Source organism: Rhinolophus sinicus, linkage group LG09 (genome assembly GCF_036562045.2).
Source record: "Rhinolophus sinicus isolate RSC01 linkage group LG09, ASM3656204v1, whole genome shotgun sequence".
NCBI lineage: Eukaryota > Metazoa > Chordata > Mammalia > Chiroptera > Rhinolophidae > Rhinolophus > Rhinolophus sinicus.
In genome coordinates this window covers 302,181-319,952 of record NC_133758.1, presented here as the reverse complement: position 1 = coordinate 319,952, position 17,772 = coordinate 302,181, and the positions used below count along the sequence as shown (strand labels likewise).

General features: G+C 55.1%; 1 protein-coding gene across 4 annotated transcripts in view; it reads left to right on the top strand.

Moving 5' to 3' along the window:
* Positions 1–17,772, top strand: part of CTDP1 (CTD phosphatase subunit 1) — a 42,954-nt gene that overhangs the window by 8,429 nt on the left and 16,753 nt on the right. For 3 of the 4 annotated variants that reach the window (XM_074339797.1, XM_019715715.2, XM_019715723.2), the window contains exons 5-11: positions 914–1,064; positions 3,544–3,634; positions 5,473–5,639; positions 6,433–7,410; positions 7,683–7,824; positions 8,669–8,872; positions 16,303–16,462. In XM_074339797.1, coding sequence (XP_074195898.1) covers positions 914–1,064; positions 3,544–3,634; positions 5,473–5,639; positions 6,433–7,410; positions 7,683–7,824; positions 8,669–8,872; positions 16,303–16,462 — 1,893 coding nt within the window. The remainder of the gene's footprint in view (positions 1–913; positions 1,065–3,543; positions 3,635–5,472; positions 5,640–6,432; positions 7,411–7,682; positions 7,825–8,668; positions 8,873–16,302; positions 16,463–17,772) is intronic. The other variant, XR_012498681.1, reaches the window with a different exon arrangement.

Genomic DNA, 17,772 nt, shown 5'->3' with positions numbered 1-17,772 from the left:
ACGGCTGAGCCTGGGCACCGCTGGCAGCTTCAGGAAGGTGCACTTCATTCTGAACTTTGCAGATGTGGGCGGGTGTTTTTAAGGATGTTTATATCACAGTTCACAGACTGTTTAACTGTTGAGTGGGCAGAATGTTGTTTATACAACTTGACACTTCTAAATCTTTTGCCACGAGAGCCTCATCCTGAGGGTTTTGACTAATTCAGAGCGAGTGAAAAATTAGCTACGCCTGAGGTTGTTTGCCTTTCTTTGTTGGTAGTCGTTTAGAGTACATTTACTGAGAAAATTGATAATAAACAGGATTAAAGGGATCCAAGTTTAACTTCCTGAGGGAACTACGTGCGTCTCACTCACGCATCAGCAGGCGGTGCTACTTCTTCAGCTTCTGGGCTGTGTGTGTAAGTGACGAAAGCCGTCTGAAAATGGCCTGTGAGTTCGGCTGAGTTATGTCGGGACGTCCAGTTTCCTTTCATCGATAGCTGAGGGGGACACTGCCACCTGGCAGGTGACTGCAGTCTGTCCAAAGCCACCGACTGGCTCTGCTGTTGACAGACACTAGTGTTTGAAGAAACAAAGATGCGGGTGACATGCTTGGGGACACACCTTTGTGTCCATGATCAGAAGTAGGGACGAAACAGGAAGTACGAGGCTCTGCTGACGTCTTCATAGCCCTTTCCTGACGCCCTTAGTAACCAGTAGTTATCTTAGTTGCCATAGGTGGGGACGTGGTTGTCATCGCTAGTTCCCTGCTGTCGTTGCTATTGGCCACAACAGGGAAGGCCGAGCTCACGCCCATCGAGCTCAGCTGCACAAAGCATTTGTGCCAAGTAGGGCTGCCCACCACGGGCTGCAATGCTGACTGCAGAGCATGCGTGCCGCCCAGGTCTCCCCTGACGGCACTCGTTCTGTGCAGGGCGTCCTCCACTTCCAGCTGGGCCGCGGCGAGCCAATGCTCCACACACGCCTGCGCCCGCACTGCAGGGACTTCCTGGAGAAGGTCTCCCGGCTGTACGAGCTGCACGTCTTCACCTTCGGGAGCCGGCTCTACGCACACACTATCGCAGGTGAGCGGGAGGCTCTAACCGGGCCCAGCATGCTCTGGGCCTGAAACACTCACACTGGTTTGGTTCTCATTTCCTTGACTTTTTCTTGAAGATGAAGGAAGCTCAGTGCCAGCCTTACTTAGAACCGGCTTCCTGCAGCGGCCAGGCAGTAGCGTTGAGTAAGTCTGCGGGTTCAGCGCCTTGTCTGCTGGAGGCACAGGAGGGGCTCCCTGCTCTGCTGGGACCCCACGAGCCAGTCCAGATGGGCCAGCCACGCAGCACCGCAGGCCAGTTTGGAAGTCGGTCAGGACCACAGCCACGTGGGAAGGAAACTGTCTGTGTACGCTGACTGAAGACAGTGCGTGTGGGTGGTTAGGAAACAGCCCTGGAGCCACACTGCTTCTGTGGGTCGCACTCACACTGCAGGTGCAGACGCAGAACATTCTCTCCCTTGGAAACAAACACCGTGACAGTTGTCCTGGTGCAGACGCCGAGGCTGTGCCAGCCCAGCTCATATGGTGCATGGAGGCAGAAGCACACGATTGGCAGCCCCGCTGGGGACAAAGTGTAGGGTGTGTCACCAGCTAGGGACAGCTGGGCTCCGGCCCCTCTGACCCATTGGTGGACGTTGGTACCTGCAGTGTAACATGGTCACAGCTCCGTTATGTTAGACACTGGTCGTTAAATTCAGTTCGTCCTTACAACCTGGTCTTGGTCATTGGTGGTTGGTGGAGACGTGATTTCACGTCCCCCATTAACACTGCCTGTTAGTACCTGGGTGGGAAGTTTTAACCACGACCACGGAAGTGACATACTCAGGTTAATTCATCTTGTAACTAAAATTCAGCATATTTGCCTTGAGCGTGTGGCTGCCTGCGAGACAGGATTACACTGAACGAATGTGACTACTTTGGGATTCTCACACCCCAGGTGAAAAGAGTGTGTCCAGTCCTTCAGGTGCAGACCTCGGGGACTTGTGGCTTCCCCTGTGGACCCTTGGCAGCTCTCGGTGTCAACATGTAAGGCACTAAAGGAACAATACCAGCTTCAGCAAGCGCCTGCGGGCGTCCTGGTCAGCGCCTCTGCAGGGCTGTCTTCTGGTCCTGAGGTCCTCGACAGCGAGGCCCGCAGGCAGCCTGAGCCTTCTCCGTTCCAAGCTCTGCCTTGTACCTTAGAATTCCCACATTCCAACACATGCAAAGACGCCACAAGGAGGCCAGTGTCCCAGTGGAGGTGGGTGCAGCGACCCTCAGCTCAGCAGAGGGCCACGGGCTGCTGTGTGGCTGGGGTGGTGAGGCTGATGACATTGCACACCCTGCGAGGACACGGGAGGAAGCCCATCGCCCACAGATACCCATGTGGCTTTGAGTGAGGGCTGGGGCTGGGCCCGAGGGGTCCCGCAGCCTGGGCTTCGAGGAGGTGGAGCTTGAAGGCTACCCATGACCCTAGAGTTGTGGCTGGAAGGAACCAGTAGGTTATCCAGGCAATTCTGTTGTTCACGGACGACACCGGAGGCCGACTTTCAATCTGATAATCTGGTCGTGCTTTTTAACAGTGGTGGCTTCTGTAGCTTCCTCTTTTACCAACCTTTAGTCTTAAGTCACCGTTTTCGTAGAATGTGCGTTTTTAGTATAGTTAGGGTAGAAATATTTTTGTTTGGCCTTTTCATTTTACTGCAGAAATGCTGTGAATCTTAATGAGTTTTAGGGTCAGCCATCGAATGGCTGCAGTGTGCGCACGGAATTGACATGGTCTTTGTCTAGTGAAAACACTGCAACGGTTCTGCGAGAGCACGTCGTTTCTGTTCATGGGATGCTCGTGACTCAGTGGGCCCAAGGGTTTGCCCTCTACAGTGTGGCACACGCAGGCAGCCTGCAGAGCTGAGATGCCCAAAGTGCTGTGTGCCTGTGGGGGGTGTGTTTCGGCCGACTGGGGAACGGTGAGCCACATGGCGAGTTCGTGACTTCGGGGTGTCTAGCAGGCTGTGGCGGGCTTAGCTGATGAGCCAGTCAGAGAAATGGTGCCCAGTGACGACGGCATGGGCAGTGCTGCTAGGGTGGAACCTGAAGCTCTTCAGATCACCTGGGCTGTGTTGGCAGAGGGGATTCAAGGTGCTGCTGAGGTGTCAGCTCACCCCTTTGCTGTAGAAATAATGGGGTTGCAGGAGACAATGCCTCGGGACCACCACTCATCCGTAGCGTGGCGGGTGGAAATGACCTGGTCACGTGTTTATGCTTCCTGGGGGCTCACTGAGCTTTGTTCATCCCGCGTCGTCTGTCCCTCACAAAATTCCAGGTGGTGTGAAATTCAGTGAACATGTCGTGAACACCGTGAAATAAGAAGAAAGGAACCATAGCGATGGCAGTCTTCAGTGAGGAAAGTGTGTGCGGCCGCTGTGGGATGCTGTGTGTGACGCCCTGAGGAGATGGGCTTCACCGTGTGTGGCCAGGCCTCAGTGGATCTTGCACGCATGACCTTTGTCCTGTTTTCTTTTTCAAAGGCTTTTTAGATCCTGAGAAGAAGCTTTTTTCTCATCGAATATTATCGAGGGACGAATGTATCGACCCGTTTTCCAAAACTGGGAACCTTAGGTACGTACCCGGCTGTTTTCTTCCCTGGTACCTCCTGTTCCGTTCTCATTGGAAAGGCTGTGTTTTGAGCATCAGAGCAGAGATTCTGTGTTTATTCTCCATTTCTGCCGCCACTGTCATCACAGCGGTCTTCTTACCACACACTCTCCTCCTGCTTCTCCCTGGGTGTCCAGACAGTGGGGGACTCAAGGCCAGAGCCCAGGAGGACAAGGGTGTGGGGGCGGGGGCTGAGAGCAGGCCGTGGGGACGGACGCAGGAGATGAAGGTGGCAGAAGAGCGCCCAGAGCTTCCCCGAGAGCAAGGCAGGCTGGGCATCGAGTCACGCGCTTAAAGAAGGGGTTTTGGCCTTAGCGCTGGCGTGTAGGTTTGTATTTCCTTGGAGCTTCCTGCTGTTGGTCCTGCAGGTTAGGAGGTGTGTGTGGGTCATGTCCCCATTGGCCTGCTCGCCGTGCCCACGCCTCCCGTCACCACGCTCCCTTCCTGTCTGTGCTTTGCGACAGGGCTGTGCCACCCTCACGACAGGCTGCTCTCTATTCTCGGAAACGTTTTGCTCCCTCCAAGTCAGGAAGTCCCCATTTCTACCCCAAAAACCAGGGCCCCATTATGACCCTGGATCCGGTAGAACCTGTTCTCACTGATGGTGACTCTCAACCAGCCTGGACAGTGACAGCTGTGGCCTCCCGGCTGGTGTCGACCACCTCATCTAACAGTTCGTGTTCAGATCTGGTTGTCCACACAGACTGAGACCTGTTCCAGTGAGTAGGAACTGAAAGGAGAGTCTGCAAGTAGTTGTTTCAGAAACAGACCTTGTGTGTGCCAGTTAGTGTCAATGAGCAGAGGGTTGAGGACAAAAGAACATGAGAGCATGTCAGTGACTTCCCAAGGGGCAGAGCCACCCCAAAAGAGCATGTTGGAGAAGCCCTGGCACCAGCGACAGGCACTGGCAGTGCCTCCTGGAGTGAGACAGGCCGCAAAGCAGCAGCCACAGGGTCTGTCTTAGCTCCCTTATGTCTTCCCTCCGGAAAACAGACTTGGAAGACAGTGTTAATTGTGCACGCGTGAACATTTTCTTCTGGGTAGCGGTAGCCTCTTAGCGGCTTGAGAGCCTGAGCAATGGTGGGCATTTCTCCTGGGTGTATGTCCCGGTCCTGGAAGGCAGGCGAGAAGCAGTCGTCCTGAATTTTGAGTGCTGCCAGCCTGCCTGTGAGAGTCTGAGGTGTGGACAGGACCACGTGAGAGCAGCAAGCAGGATGCCTGTAGCCAGCAGTCACTTTTTGGTCCCTTGCTAACATTTCTACTCGCCCTATCTCCTACTAGCTTTGGGGGATACAGGAGTCACCTTTTTGGACTTGAAAATCGACATCATGCAGGCACACTGCACGAAACGGTTATTTATTTCAAACAGCTGAGGTTGGAGCAAGGCTGTGCCCTTACTGGAAGCCCTCACCTGTGGAAGCCGGTGTCAGCGGACTCTGGTTGCAGTTTCATAACCTGTGTTTGTAAATACAGCTGTGCTGGGACATGGCCACGCCCCTCCATTTAGTATTGTCTCTGCTGCTTTGCTGGGACCAGCGTGTGGGGGCCACACGCTATTCTTTACTCTCTGGCTCTTGAAGGAAAGGGTACTGACTCCTGCTTTAAGAAGTATCAGTGGAGAGAACTGTAACTGTTTAAATGTTACTTTCTCTGGAAACAGTTTAAATATGAGGTAGACAAAAGTCCTTCAAGCGTTTGCATCTGTTTCTGATTAGTCTTCTGTGTACTGGTTACATATAAAATAGTATCGTAACTGTTTTTTGTAAGTGGTGCTAGTAGATCTGATACATTTTTACTTCTAGAAATCTCTTTCCTTGTGGAGATTCAATGGTTTGCATTATCGATGATCGAGAAGATGTCTGGAAGTTTGCCCCCAATCTGATCACCGTGAAGAAATACGTCTACTTCCAGGGCACAGGGGACATCAATGCCCCCCCTGGGTCCCGGGAGTTGCCGGCGAGAAGGAAAGGTGGGTGACGCCTTCTGGTGCTCAGAGACGTTCGCGTTTGCTCTCCTGTCTGTTTCCTTTTCTTGTTTCTGTCGTGACTGCTCTAAATTCAAGGTCGACTTTGTTTCTATTTGTTCATATTTCAGTAGTTAGGTTGTTGGCTTTCTTTGTGTTTCACTGAAAAGCATGCTATTTGGTCTCAGTTTGGGCTTGTTTTTATGGTACTGACACGAACGTTTTTCCAGTGGAATAAGGAGTAAAGAAATCTGCTTAAGTTAGTACATCTGAACACTGCCTTTCATCCCGGTTCTCCTTAAAATAAAGCGTGATCCTGGGAGGTGGCCGCATGTGGCATCCCTTGCAGAGAGGACACTGGCCTGTGGGTCGTGGCCCCAGCCCGTCGGTGGTGACATTGCACCCGCAGGACCAGCCCAGCAGTGTGGCTAAGCCTGTCGGGCAGCGTGAAGCCCACGTCTCTCAGAAGAAAATTTAGTTTGGGTTTAAAGTGATTGTCGTGACCTTTAATTTTTAAATAAAATATTTCGAGGCACACAATTATCGCAGCCACTGATCTAGAACTAGAGGTCTGGGCAGAAAGTGGGGCCTGAGGGCATGGCCTGTGGACTGAGCCTTTTGTGCGTCTGAGTATTGTGAGAACCAAAGCAAAGTGAGCACGTGTGGCCCATGCACCCACACTCTCCGCCTCCACCATGCAGTGTGGTCGGAGCCAGTAGTGGGTGCGTTTTTCGTGGACTTTAGCCAGCGGTTTCCCATTTCGGAAGAAGCCACAGTGACCTCTTGTGTACACATGCAGGGGGTCATCCACCTAAAGGTGCCGACATCGTAGAGCAGGCCCCGTCTGCCAAGGAGCCAGAGGAAAGCAGGCAGGTGGCCGGGGTTGAGCAGAGCAACGGCCTCAGCAAGCCGGCGAGGGAGCTCAACGGGGATGGGCCGCCGCCTGGCCAGGCGGAGGAGAGGGCCGCCCGGCCTGCCGCCCGAATTCCTCTGGCCGATGGTAGAGGGCCCACAGTGTGTGCGCGGCAACATGGTCGGACATCAGCAGAAAAGCGGCCAGTTCTGAGCTCGGTGGGCAGCGACCTGGACTTTGAGTTGTCCAGTGATAGCGAGAGCAGCAGCGACTCAGAGGGTCGGTCCTCTGATGGCGAAAGCGGAGGGAAGAAGGGCCAGAAAAAGCCCCAGGCTGCTCAGGACCCCGGGAAGGTGGTGCCGCAGGGCGGGCCCCCCGGCCCAGGTGGGGAGAGGCCGGCGGGGGCAAATCACTCTTCAGAGCCCGTGCCCAGTGTCCAGCTGGAGCCGCAGGAGGACAGTGAGCGGGACGGCCTGTGCGGGCTGGGGAGCAATTGTGCCGACAGGAAGGAGGCCGAGACCGAGTCCCAGAACAGCGAGCAGTCGGGCATCACGGTGGGCGAGTCTCTGGACCAGAGTGTGGAGGAGGAGGAGGAGGAGGAGGACGCAGACGCCGACGACCACCTGGTCCACCTGGAGGAAATCCTGGCCCGCGTGCACTCCGACTACTACGCCAGGTACGACCGCTACCTGCGTGGGGAGGCCCAGGAAGCCCCCGACATCCGGAAAGTCGTCCCCGAGCTCAAGAGCAGGGTGCTGGCAGATGTGGCCGTAATATTCAGCGGCCTGCACCCCACCAACTTCCCGGTGGAGAAGACACGGGAGCACTACCACGCCACGGCCCTCGGAGCGAAGGTCCTCACGCAGCTGGTGCTGGACCCTGACGCCCCCGACAGGGCCACCCACCTGATCGCGGCGCGCACCGGTAAGCGGCCGGCCCACCTTCGGGCCTGCCTGGGTCCTGCCTGTGGGGCGGGGGCCAGGGAGACCCGGGGGTTCCTGGGACAGAGTATCCCCGTTGACTCCTGAAAAAGGAGCATGTTTCAGGAGCCTCTTCCTGAGGGTTCACCTGTTGAGAGTATCTTGCTAATTATGGGCCTCCACATGGCGTGTGGGGTGTCTTGTGCATGTCACACTGTCGGTACGGGGTCCCATCCACAGCAGTGCATGGAGCTGAGAGCTGCTGTTCCATCGCAGGCACGGAGAAGGTGCGCCAGGCCCAGGAGTGCGGACGACCACACGTGGTGAATCCTGACTGGCTGTGGAGCTGCCTGGAGCGCTGGGAAAAGGTGGACGAGCAGTTGTTCCCGCTGAGTGATGATTGCGGCAAGGCGCAGAGGTGAGCACGGCCACAGGTGCCCTGGGGCCTCCCGAGCGAGCACGCTGGTCAGAGGCCAAAGTCCTGGAGAGCTCACCTCGGCCGCCAGCCCCCGCTTGGAGCTGCATGCACGGCGTTTCGCAGGCCAGGCTCATTGTCCCTGGTGTGCAGGCAAGGGGGGGAGGCTGGGGCGCAGGGCGCCGCTTCCCCTCAGCCCGCCCACCTGTGCCCTGGCCGCCCCGCCGCCGCTCCTCCAGGCCAGGCCCCCACACTCAGGCCGTCTTAAATAGGTGACCGTGACCACCTAAGGAAGAAATCAGCTGGTGTTTCTTCTACACGGGATGGCTTTTAGCAGCAAATCCTGGTTTGTGTGTTTGTTTTACGGCTGCAGGTAGTGAGCCGCACAACATTGTATGGAGTCGTGTGCCAGGGGGACGGTGACCAGAGCCAGGGGCTGGGGGGTGGCCACCCTGCAGGTTGTAAATACTCAGAGGCGGCGGGTGCGGGAAAGAGGCAAGAAATACGTGCGGGGGCCTGTTTGTGTTGAGAAAGTCTTTGGACGTACTTCCTGTTCTTGGTCGGTACGGACGTGTTCAGAGGGCGTCTGAGACGGACGCAGCAGCAGGCTCAGCAGATGTAGATGCAGACTTGGCGCTGCCGTCCTCGCCGGGGCACGCGCTCCTGGTGCCTGGGGCCGGTCGGTGTCACTTCGTGCCCAGTGCTTGTGCCCTAGGATTTAAGAAGCCGTGTCATGAGTTCATCCACATGGCTCTCAGCTCGGGTGGAGGGAGACCTCAGTCCCTGGGCCTGAGTGGTGGGCGTCCTGTGTGGCAGCACTTTCTCACGGGCCCTGCTCTCACCGCAGGGAGGACGGCCCGATGGCTTTTCCCGACAGGCAGGGTGCACTTCCCACCACCTTGTTCCACCCGACGCCCGTCCATCCCAGGGCCCAGCCTGGCCCCGAAGCCCGGATCTACGACGCCAACACGGGCAAGCTCATCCGGAAGGGCTCTGTGGGCCCCGGGCCCCCTGGCTGCCTGCCGGTCCACACGGAGCACTCCTCTTTCAGGTACGTGCACGCGCGCCTGGGCTGCCGCTGACTCGCAGGGTCATCCTCACCGTGTCCTGTGCAGTTAGGGGTGTGCCCAGTCCTGGCTGAGGGCTCTGGCTCCCATCTCGTGAAAACGCCTCCCCCACGCAGACATCAGGCCTTTCTGCATATTCTTCTGTCCTGTCTTGGGTCCCGAAGCTGGAACGCACAAGTCCATGGTCTATCCTGTGAAATGTTGTACAGGTGTGTAGGTGGGCACGTGTCACTCGTGGGCTCAGTGCTGCCCGCCATGAGCAGTTTCCTTTGCTGATAAGACACGTGCTCTGACACAGGCCCACGTTCTCCCAGCAGAGCACGGGCCTGGGAGGGGCTGGACCTAACCCCTGACTATCTGGGCCTCTGTACCTGTGCAGGGAGCTGGCCTCCCCGGCCATCCTGCCCGCTCCACACTCAGACCAGACAAGGGAGCTGGTGGCAATGGCAGCTTGTAAATAGGGATATAAAGGAGAGAAACCTAGTGGATTCGGCCCACTGAGTGGGGAGAGGAGTGGAGGAGAGGGGCTCTGCGGCCAGGGAGAGGCAGGGAGGGGAGGGCGGGGCACGTCTGCCATCGTGTGTCCCTTCCCTTCCCGTGTTGACTGCACATCCTTCTCATACAGCACTTGGTGACAACTGTAGGACCGTGTCTGAGATTTAAATGAGGGCTCTGAGGTTCTGTTTTCTGAAGAGTGGCCATTGGTTTGAAATTCCTGTGGTCCTCCACACATGTCCCTGCTCCTGTCTGGAGAGCACCACGCACACTGTGAGCAGCCCACTGGTGGTGGTGGCATCCCTCCCCCCCCTTCTCCCAGCGGGCCCCACCCGGGTGCTCTTCAGGGATGGGCAGTGACTGACCTGGAGTCACTTTTCTGGCCTCCCCCAGCCATGGCGACACCTCAGAACCTGACAGAAGCCAGGAATCCCTCAGAGTGGACGTGGAGTTGCCCCCAAAGGCTGGGTGAGCTGTCGCTGAACCCGCTGCTGGGCTTCGGCAGGAGGGACACACACGCCCTGGGTTAAGGCAGTGTGAGTTGGGCTTCCCCTTGGTGGTTTGTTACTGTAACTAAAAGCAGCATCACTAATTGCGCTCAACCCTTTGAAGAGTTACAGTGTGACCTCTGTGTGCTGCAGCTTACATTCCTCCCTTTCCTCCCAAGTGGCAGTGCTGAGTTAAAGGTCCTGCGTATCTAGTAAATGCTGTCCAGTAGTTGCCAGAAGTTTGCTGGGATTCACAGCCCCTTTCAGTGGGACGCACCCCACCCTTTCCTTAAGTCCAGCTCGGGCGTCACGTGTGTCATGGCCCATCTGTCGTGTTGCCAGGCTGGTTTCCTCACTGTCACCCCACTGGCGGCCAGCGAGGGTGAGTGACCACACGTGGTAACTGGCACTGTGTTCTTCACCCGCCTCACGGTGTCTTTGTGATGTTTTTGCCTTGTCCATTCTGGGAAACGTTTAGGTTAGAGAAAGGTTCTGACGGTGGTGGTGCCTGTTTGTGTGAAGGGGGACTGTACCCACGGCCACAGTGTCCCCCGAGGTTTTTACTGAGCTGTACCCCATTCTTCACCCTCGTTCAGTACGTGGGTGCTGGGTGTTTCCCTTTGTGGGCAGCGTTTATAGCTGCATCGTTTATAGTGTGTAGTATTCACTCGGAGACCTCGTGCAGGGTCTCTGGTCTCGACCTCACATAACGCAGGACATGGTGAGGCCAAAAGGAACACCCACGGAGCCATAGATAGGGGAGTCAGACCACTCTAGTCTCGCTGGCGGCTGGGTTGGAGACACAGGGAGCAAACATCTGCCAGCACCCCACCAAGGGGTCTTTCTGCACCCCAGTCTCGGTGGCGGCCGGGCGAGACACAGGAAGTAGGGTCCACATGATGCGCAACCCGCCGTCCGGTTCTCTGCCTGCCACCCAGCCAACCAACCAGTGTAGCCATGGCAGTCATATCAGTGGCCAATTGGCCAACCAGTCACAGCGATGGCCATCCACTGCCCGAGCCAGCACCTTTCCACATGAGGCCGAGAGCCCGGAAACTGCTCTCTGGGACTCTGTCCCCACAGACCTTTCTTGAAATATTTCTCGCAGTGGACCCCTTCTGTAGTCTATCCACCCTCTTTGAGAGTTCGGTGGTGACGTGTTAGTTCAGGTGAATATTTTTCAGGTGCAGCCTTCTCTTGGAATGCGAGCACAGCAGGTGTCTGGCAGTCGCTCTTGCCAAAGTGGCAGCTAACCAGCTTGCTGGTCGTTGAAGGTTCTCCCAAAGCATGTGATGGACTTGACCGTCATGTTTGTGGAGGTCGTGCAGTCAGGACAGAAATGCTTCCTCAGTATCTGAGAATAACTTCTCCCGATTACCCTGCAGAAACTTGGCTTTGGTCCGTAGGCGTCACTGTCCCAGAGAGTTTCGGAGGCCGGTGGCCTCCCACTGGGCCTCCGTCCCCTTCCCTGGGCTCCGGATGTGCATGGGCTTCAGTTTTCCAGAATGGGCTGTGTTAACCTGCCCCAAGTAGAGTGTGGCCTGGGCTCCTTTTCATGGCTGCAGTGCTCTTTAGGTGGTGAGGTCGTCGTTTCTGAGTTTCCTATGTTTGAAAGTAGACCCAGGGAGATATATGTGCAGGGAGCAACTCGACTGTGTGTCTCGAGCCCCTTTTGGGTGCCCGGCTCGGCTTTGCCCTGGGATGTGGGGTGCTGCGGTCCTGCCCATCGTGGCTTCATGGGTCCCAAGAGGGATGTTGAAGGTTGGGGGCCAGAGGCAGTTGAGAAGGGGCTTTGCCAGGAGGGGCTTTTGGAGCAGTGCACATGGCGGGGGAGCGGGGAGCAGCTTGGCAACAGTGGGTCCTCCATGAGATGTCCTCTGATATGTCCTGATTTCTCCTGTACTTTCACAACAAGAGGGGGTGACCCTCCATGTTGATTGGGCCACTGTTGTGATGGGCCAGCCAGAGCCCAGGGGCCATGGTGGCCAATCCCCTCAGCAGCCAGGAGCGAGGTGCCGTGTGCTCCCTTGCAGAGTCCCCTGGACCCAGTGGGGACTTCACAGCACCATGGGGGGGGTGGTGCCGAGTGAGGAGGGAGACTAAAGCCCCAGCTGGTTAGACACTGGGCCATGGGACCAGAGCGGGGAGGGGCCCAGGATGAATCGGGGGGTTTTTTGTTGGGTAACAGGAATGATGACAGCCACAGAGGTGAGAGCGTTCCAGTTTTTAGGAAGTTGTCCTTGATGGAGTGAACCTTTCAGTATTAATACACGTGACCCTTGAGCAACAGGGGGGTTACAGGTGCTGACTCCCGCTGCACAGTCGAAAATCCATGTATAGCTTGACTCCCCAAAAACTTAAGTTGTCCCCGGGCACCCACGGGGTTGGGTTCCAGGACCCCCCGCAGGAACCAACATCCAGGTGCTCAAGTCCCCACACCCAGTGGCGAGATCAGTGCACTGTCGGGCCCCCGTCCACGGACTCCCAACCACGGACTCCCAACCACGGATCAAAACCGGAACATTCGTGTCCAGGTGGACCCGCGTGGGTCCAGCCCATGTTCAGGGGTCCACTGTACCTTTCTACATTTGACTCAGTGCCCGCCTTGTGGTTGGCAGCCCTCCCAAGATCACCCTGACTGAGATGGTCACTGCCGAGATTAACTGGGGTGGCTTATCGCGAGAGTAACGCTGATGCATTACATTTAGCAGTGAAGGGACACGAAGCCAGGATCCCTCTTCAGTGTTGCATTTCGCACATGTGCCCCCATTTCTGTTGGAGGCTACGTCCCGCAGTGTGTGGTAGTTGGAGTTGGTGGAAGTGTGATGCCATATCAGGTGTGTGCTGAAGTGAGGCACGGGGTGAAGGCTTCAGCTGCAGCTCACGGGAAGGGCTGCGCCTACCAGGACCGGGGTGGGCACAAAGCCCCAGCGCTGTTCCCTGGAGGGGCGTGAGGGCAGGTGTGCGGGGCAAATAATTATAAGCTGTTGTCACCCCCGGCCTGTAGTTTCTTTGGCGACACAATTCTGTGAAGAAGCTAGACGTTCCTGGTCTCTTGGCTTCTAATCAGTTATGATCCAGCCTACACACACCTTAGCTCTTAAGTCTGGCTTGTTTGATCTTTCATTTGGTGGCCTGTGTGATTCTTACGTGGTAACGTCTGCTTTTTACACTGTCAGAAGTAAAATGACTTGTTTCCCTTAAGTGTAAAGAACAAAGGCATATTGTCTGAAGTGTCGGGGATGTTTAACAATTAGATACAAAGATGGTGGGGGGTTACTCAGCCTTGCTGACACACCGGGCAGGCGGCTAGGGGTTTCGGAGATAAGTGAGGAGCAGTCACGGATCATCTGAAGACAGGCTTACAGGTGATGAGTTGAACTTCAGTCAAGCTGAGCTCTTCCTTTTTACTTGAATAACACAACACTTTTGTCCTGGAATGTGTCTCATTTCTGTGAAGAGCAGTAAGCCAGTTTCAGGTGATACTCGAAAGACAGGTATTTCACCTCTGCCTTCTTTTCTAAGGGAAACACACTAGGTGTTAGTTTTTTATGAGTTCACTTCTGATGACATTTTCTTCTTTTTTGAACTGGGAAGTGTGATTTCCACCAAAATAATAATTTTCTTACGTTATTGCCAACCCATTTAGACATACAGAAGGGTGTTAGCAGAATTCATTAAGTCGTGCGCGTCATATAAACTGGGCAGCAGAACCAGCACGTTACCTGGTCTAGTTCATCATGTCAGGGGAGACCTATGACTTGTTTCCAAAATAACCTTTGTCATAGGCCTCACTTGTAGATCCTGGAAACTGTATGTTCCCCTTAAATTAACGAATGTCTGTACAGCTTGTTGAGAGTTCTGTTTTTAAAGTTGATGAAATGGCCAATTTTATATAAGAAAAAGGGGTTCTGTCTTAACACCACCTACCACCCCCACCACCACCGTCTCCACAGCACGAGGACGCAGGAAATGGCTCGGGGTGTTCTCATGGGCCTTTGTGTCTGCGTGGGTTTGGTTACGTTCCTGGTAAAATCAGGGATGGTCGAGCTGTCGTATATTTTACCTTTGCGGCAGGGGGGTGGGGGGGGAGAGTGAGATCCCACGTCTTTCTCATCTCCACAGCATAGAGGAAGTGGGGTTTCCAGGTGGCCAGCCCTGGGCTGTCTGAGCGAAAAGGACCCAGAGAGGGTCACTGCTGTGCCGTTCATGGCCCCGGGGTCCCAGGCAGGCTGTGTTCTCTCCACCGTCCAGCCCTCTGTGTGTCTGTCAGGGTCTCAGGTTCTGCCAGGGATGGGGGTGGGGAGGAGGCATTTCCTCCCCAGAAGCACAATGAGCACAGGTCCTACTTATGATGTGAGAAATTAGAAGTGAGACATCTTTAAAATACTCATTCACTCATTTTTTGGTTTTGTTTTTTTTTAATTTATTGGGGTGACAATTGTTAGTAAAATTATTCACTGATTTTTAAATAATAGTGAAATGTTACATGTTAATACAATAACACTTTTTTAATGAAAAATAATTGTCCTAAATCAAAAAGAAACACAGAAGAGTGGCTTGTTTGCACTTTGCAAACCTCTGCAGCTTAGAACAGCGGTCCCACCGCCTGTGGCAGGTGCTCTGCCAGCACGGCATGGGCTACGGGGCGACTTGCAGGTGCCCTGAGGGGTCTTGGGAACCCTCGGTTTGGTGACCGATTCACAGGGTCTCACAAGGCGAAGGGCGTTGTGCCTTTCCCAGCGCTCGTGCCTGTGGAGCCAGCCCAGCTACGGTCACTGGATCCGGGACACAGGTCGGGCTCCATGCAGCCTGAGGTCCCAGGGCCTCCTGGGCAGCTTCTGAAGACGGGTGTGCTTGGCCTCACGTCTCGGGTTTTTGTTAGAACTAGGAAACCGCTCTTCTGATGGGGGAAAATATATTTGTCTTTGCCGCTTTTCCATATTCATTTTCAAACGCCTGGTCAGTGGGTGTGAACTGAAATGTGTCCTGTATCCACGCCGGAAAATGGAAAGTGCGGCGCTGGAGCTGTTAGCACTTCGGAGCACTGACCCTTGAACAACATGGTGTGAGGGACATGCAGTTGAACATCCGCATATAACTTGACTCCCCAAAAAACTTAAGTTGTCCCTGGGCACTCCTGGGGGTGGATTCTAGGACCCCCGGCACGTACCCAAATCCGGGTGCTCAAGTCCCCACATAGAGTGGCGAGATCAGTGCAGCCCCCCAGGTCTGCAGACTCAGAAACAGAAAGTTCACATACAGATGGAACCATGCAGTTCCGACCCGTGTTGTTCAGGGGTCCACTGTAGTCTGACTTGTGAATAAGCGGAGATCAACACTTTTTAGGTAGTCCTTAATGTTTCCGGGTTAAAAAAAACTTCCCTTATTTGGATATATGGTTAGCTTAACGTATTTGCTAGTTTTTCATTTTTCATTAGATATATGGTTAGCTTAATACAATTGCTACTTTTTAATTTTGTGGTTTAGACTTAATCGCCTTATTTTTCTTCAAAATACGAGTGTTTATTTTGACATGGTCAGTGTCTCAGTGAGGGGACTCCTGGTGGGTGACAGCAGTGGGGCTTTGCCTGGTTCCTGGTTCCCTACCCCACAGAGCAACCAACTCCAGGAACAGACACTCAGAGGGGAGTGTACCAAGCAGCTTGCGCGAGTCTTTATAATTCTGATGGTGGTAACATCCGTGAAAGTGTATGCATGGGATCTGACAGGTTGAGGTGAGACTGTTCGTACAGGGATCCTTAAGAAACTGTTTCAAATGGAACTGTAATTAATATAAATCGACAAATGGGATGTGAGTGCAGTTGGCTCTAGGGCGCAAGCATCCTGGGTCTTGCCTGGTTGGCTTGTTGGGTTCCTGTTTCATAGTTGGACCAAACAGTGGACACAGCGCAGAATGGCCTGCCCCTGCCCTTCGTGGACAGGGGACTAACTTCCGCTCAGGTCAGTCTGTTCCTTAAATTCACCATCACATTTCTTGTTTTTATAGCCTGGATAGTATAGAAATAGTTCTCTTTTTCTAATCGTGTGGCTTGCTCAACCTGATTTTGAGGATCTGTCACCCTTCCTGCCAGTTTCTAGGAAACTTTTCCTCATCTCTCTTCACACATCACCCTTTGTTCTAGAACAAGCAAAGCCACACGGATGTCTGTGAACGGTGCTGGTTTGTCAGCAGCAGCCAGGTGTTGGCTTTGAACAGGAGGAAACCAGCATGCTCTGCCCCTCAGCCCGGCTCAGCCGGCAGACCCGAGTTAGCTACCAGATGAGCCCAGTGTTTCTGGAACTGAGATATTCTCTGGTTGTGTGTATGTGTTTGTTTGCCTGTTCCAAGAGTCAGGAGTCTGATTCAGGGCTGGAAAGGCGAATGCAAACTGACCTTCCTCATGTGGGACCTGAAATGTTCATTTCAGAGCCGTTCCGCCACATCAGCAGCAGTTTGGTGAAGAGTGGCCAGATAACCCCGATGGAGAGCAGCCTGGGCCTGCTAGAAGAAAGCGACAGCCCAGCATGTCAGAGACGCTGCCGCTGTACACGCTGTGTAAGGAGGACTTAGAGAGTATGGACAAAGAGGTGAGCCCCCGGCCGCGGGGCCGCGCCCCTGGCGCGTCGTCCTGCTGGCCCGCCCCGCCGCCCGCCGCGCAGCAGGCCTGAGCGTGCCCGTGCGCCTGCGTGTTTGGGACTAGCACTTTCGTTTCTATTAAAGGAGACTGCCAGCAATACCAAGCGATGTAGCAGGGTGTCGCCACACTTGGCATTAAGTCAGCTTTGTGACTCTCGGCGGGGCCCTCCCGCCTCTCCCACTCCCTACCTTACCCCACAGGTGCCTGATGGCGTCTGGGGTGGTCATTAAAAGGGGGTGCTCCTGGCATCACACAGGCGGGGCTCAGGGAGGCTGCTAAGCAGCCGGCAGAGCCCAGGGCGGCCCAGCACTGGCCGCGCAGGGTGGCCGTCCGGTGCCCCCTGCTCGGGGCAGCATGGAGTTTAAACACACGATGACAGCGTGGTTTCCCATGGTCTCAAGGCCGCACCAGTTGTAGGCAGCGTACGTGGGGCTTGTTTTCCGGTGATTGACGGTGGGGATGACGACGGTGGGGCCTGCATCCACTTTGAATTAGATTAAATACAGGGGGTGCTTCCCTCAGGACCCAGACTGACTACAGAGAATTGGATAGTCTTGTTGTCTGTCTCCTGGCTCCCCTTTAAAACAACAGAAGCTCTCACCCCAGCCTGTCCTCAGCCCTGTGTGCCCTGTGTCCCAGCCCCCCAGCCCGTACGCCCCACCTCCTGCCACAGGCCAGGCCCCTTGGTCTGTAGGTTGTTTGTACGCTGTCATTCTCGGGTGGCTGCTGACTGAAGGGCTGACGCAGAGAACGGTGCTTAGGCCCCACCAGACTCCTGGCTGAGACGGGAGCTCCTCCCCTCATCTTAGAAACAGACCACCGGCCGCAGTGCGCACCCGTTCGGCACACGGGCCTGCAGACCGGCACTCGGTTCTCACTGGGAGCGTTGGGAGGGCGCTTAGGAGGAAGGCAGGGTTTCAGTTTATTTTCAACAACAGCAGGAAAGTGTCAATGGCTGGATTCAGTGTAGTCTTACCCTAACCTCAGATTAGCAGCAGACGATAGTTTGTCTTATGATGGCAGAACCCTGTTTTCGGATGAGCTGGATTCCTCTGGTGGCCTGACAGATGCTTAGCTAGTTAGTACATGAGCTCTTTCCATTTCATGAAAATGTCTTCTCTATGCCCAGACCTGGGTAGGAGGTCCCATGTGGGGGACCCCCCCCCAGAAGGGCCTGGGAGGAAGGACCCCTGGGGCCCTCACTGCTCTCCTGGCCGCCGTCCGTCCTCCAGGTCCATTGTGGGGTGACTGCTGCTGTGA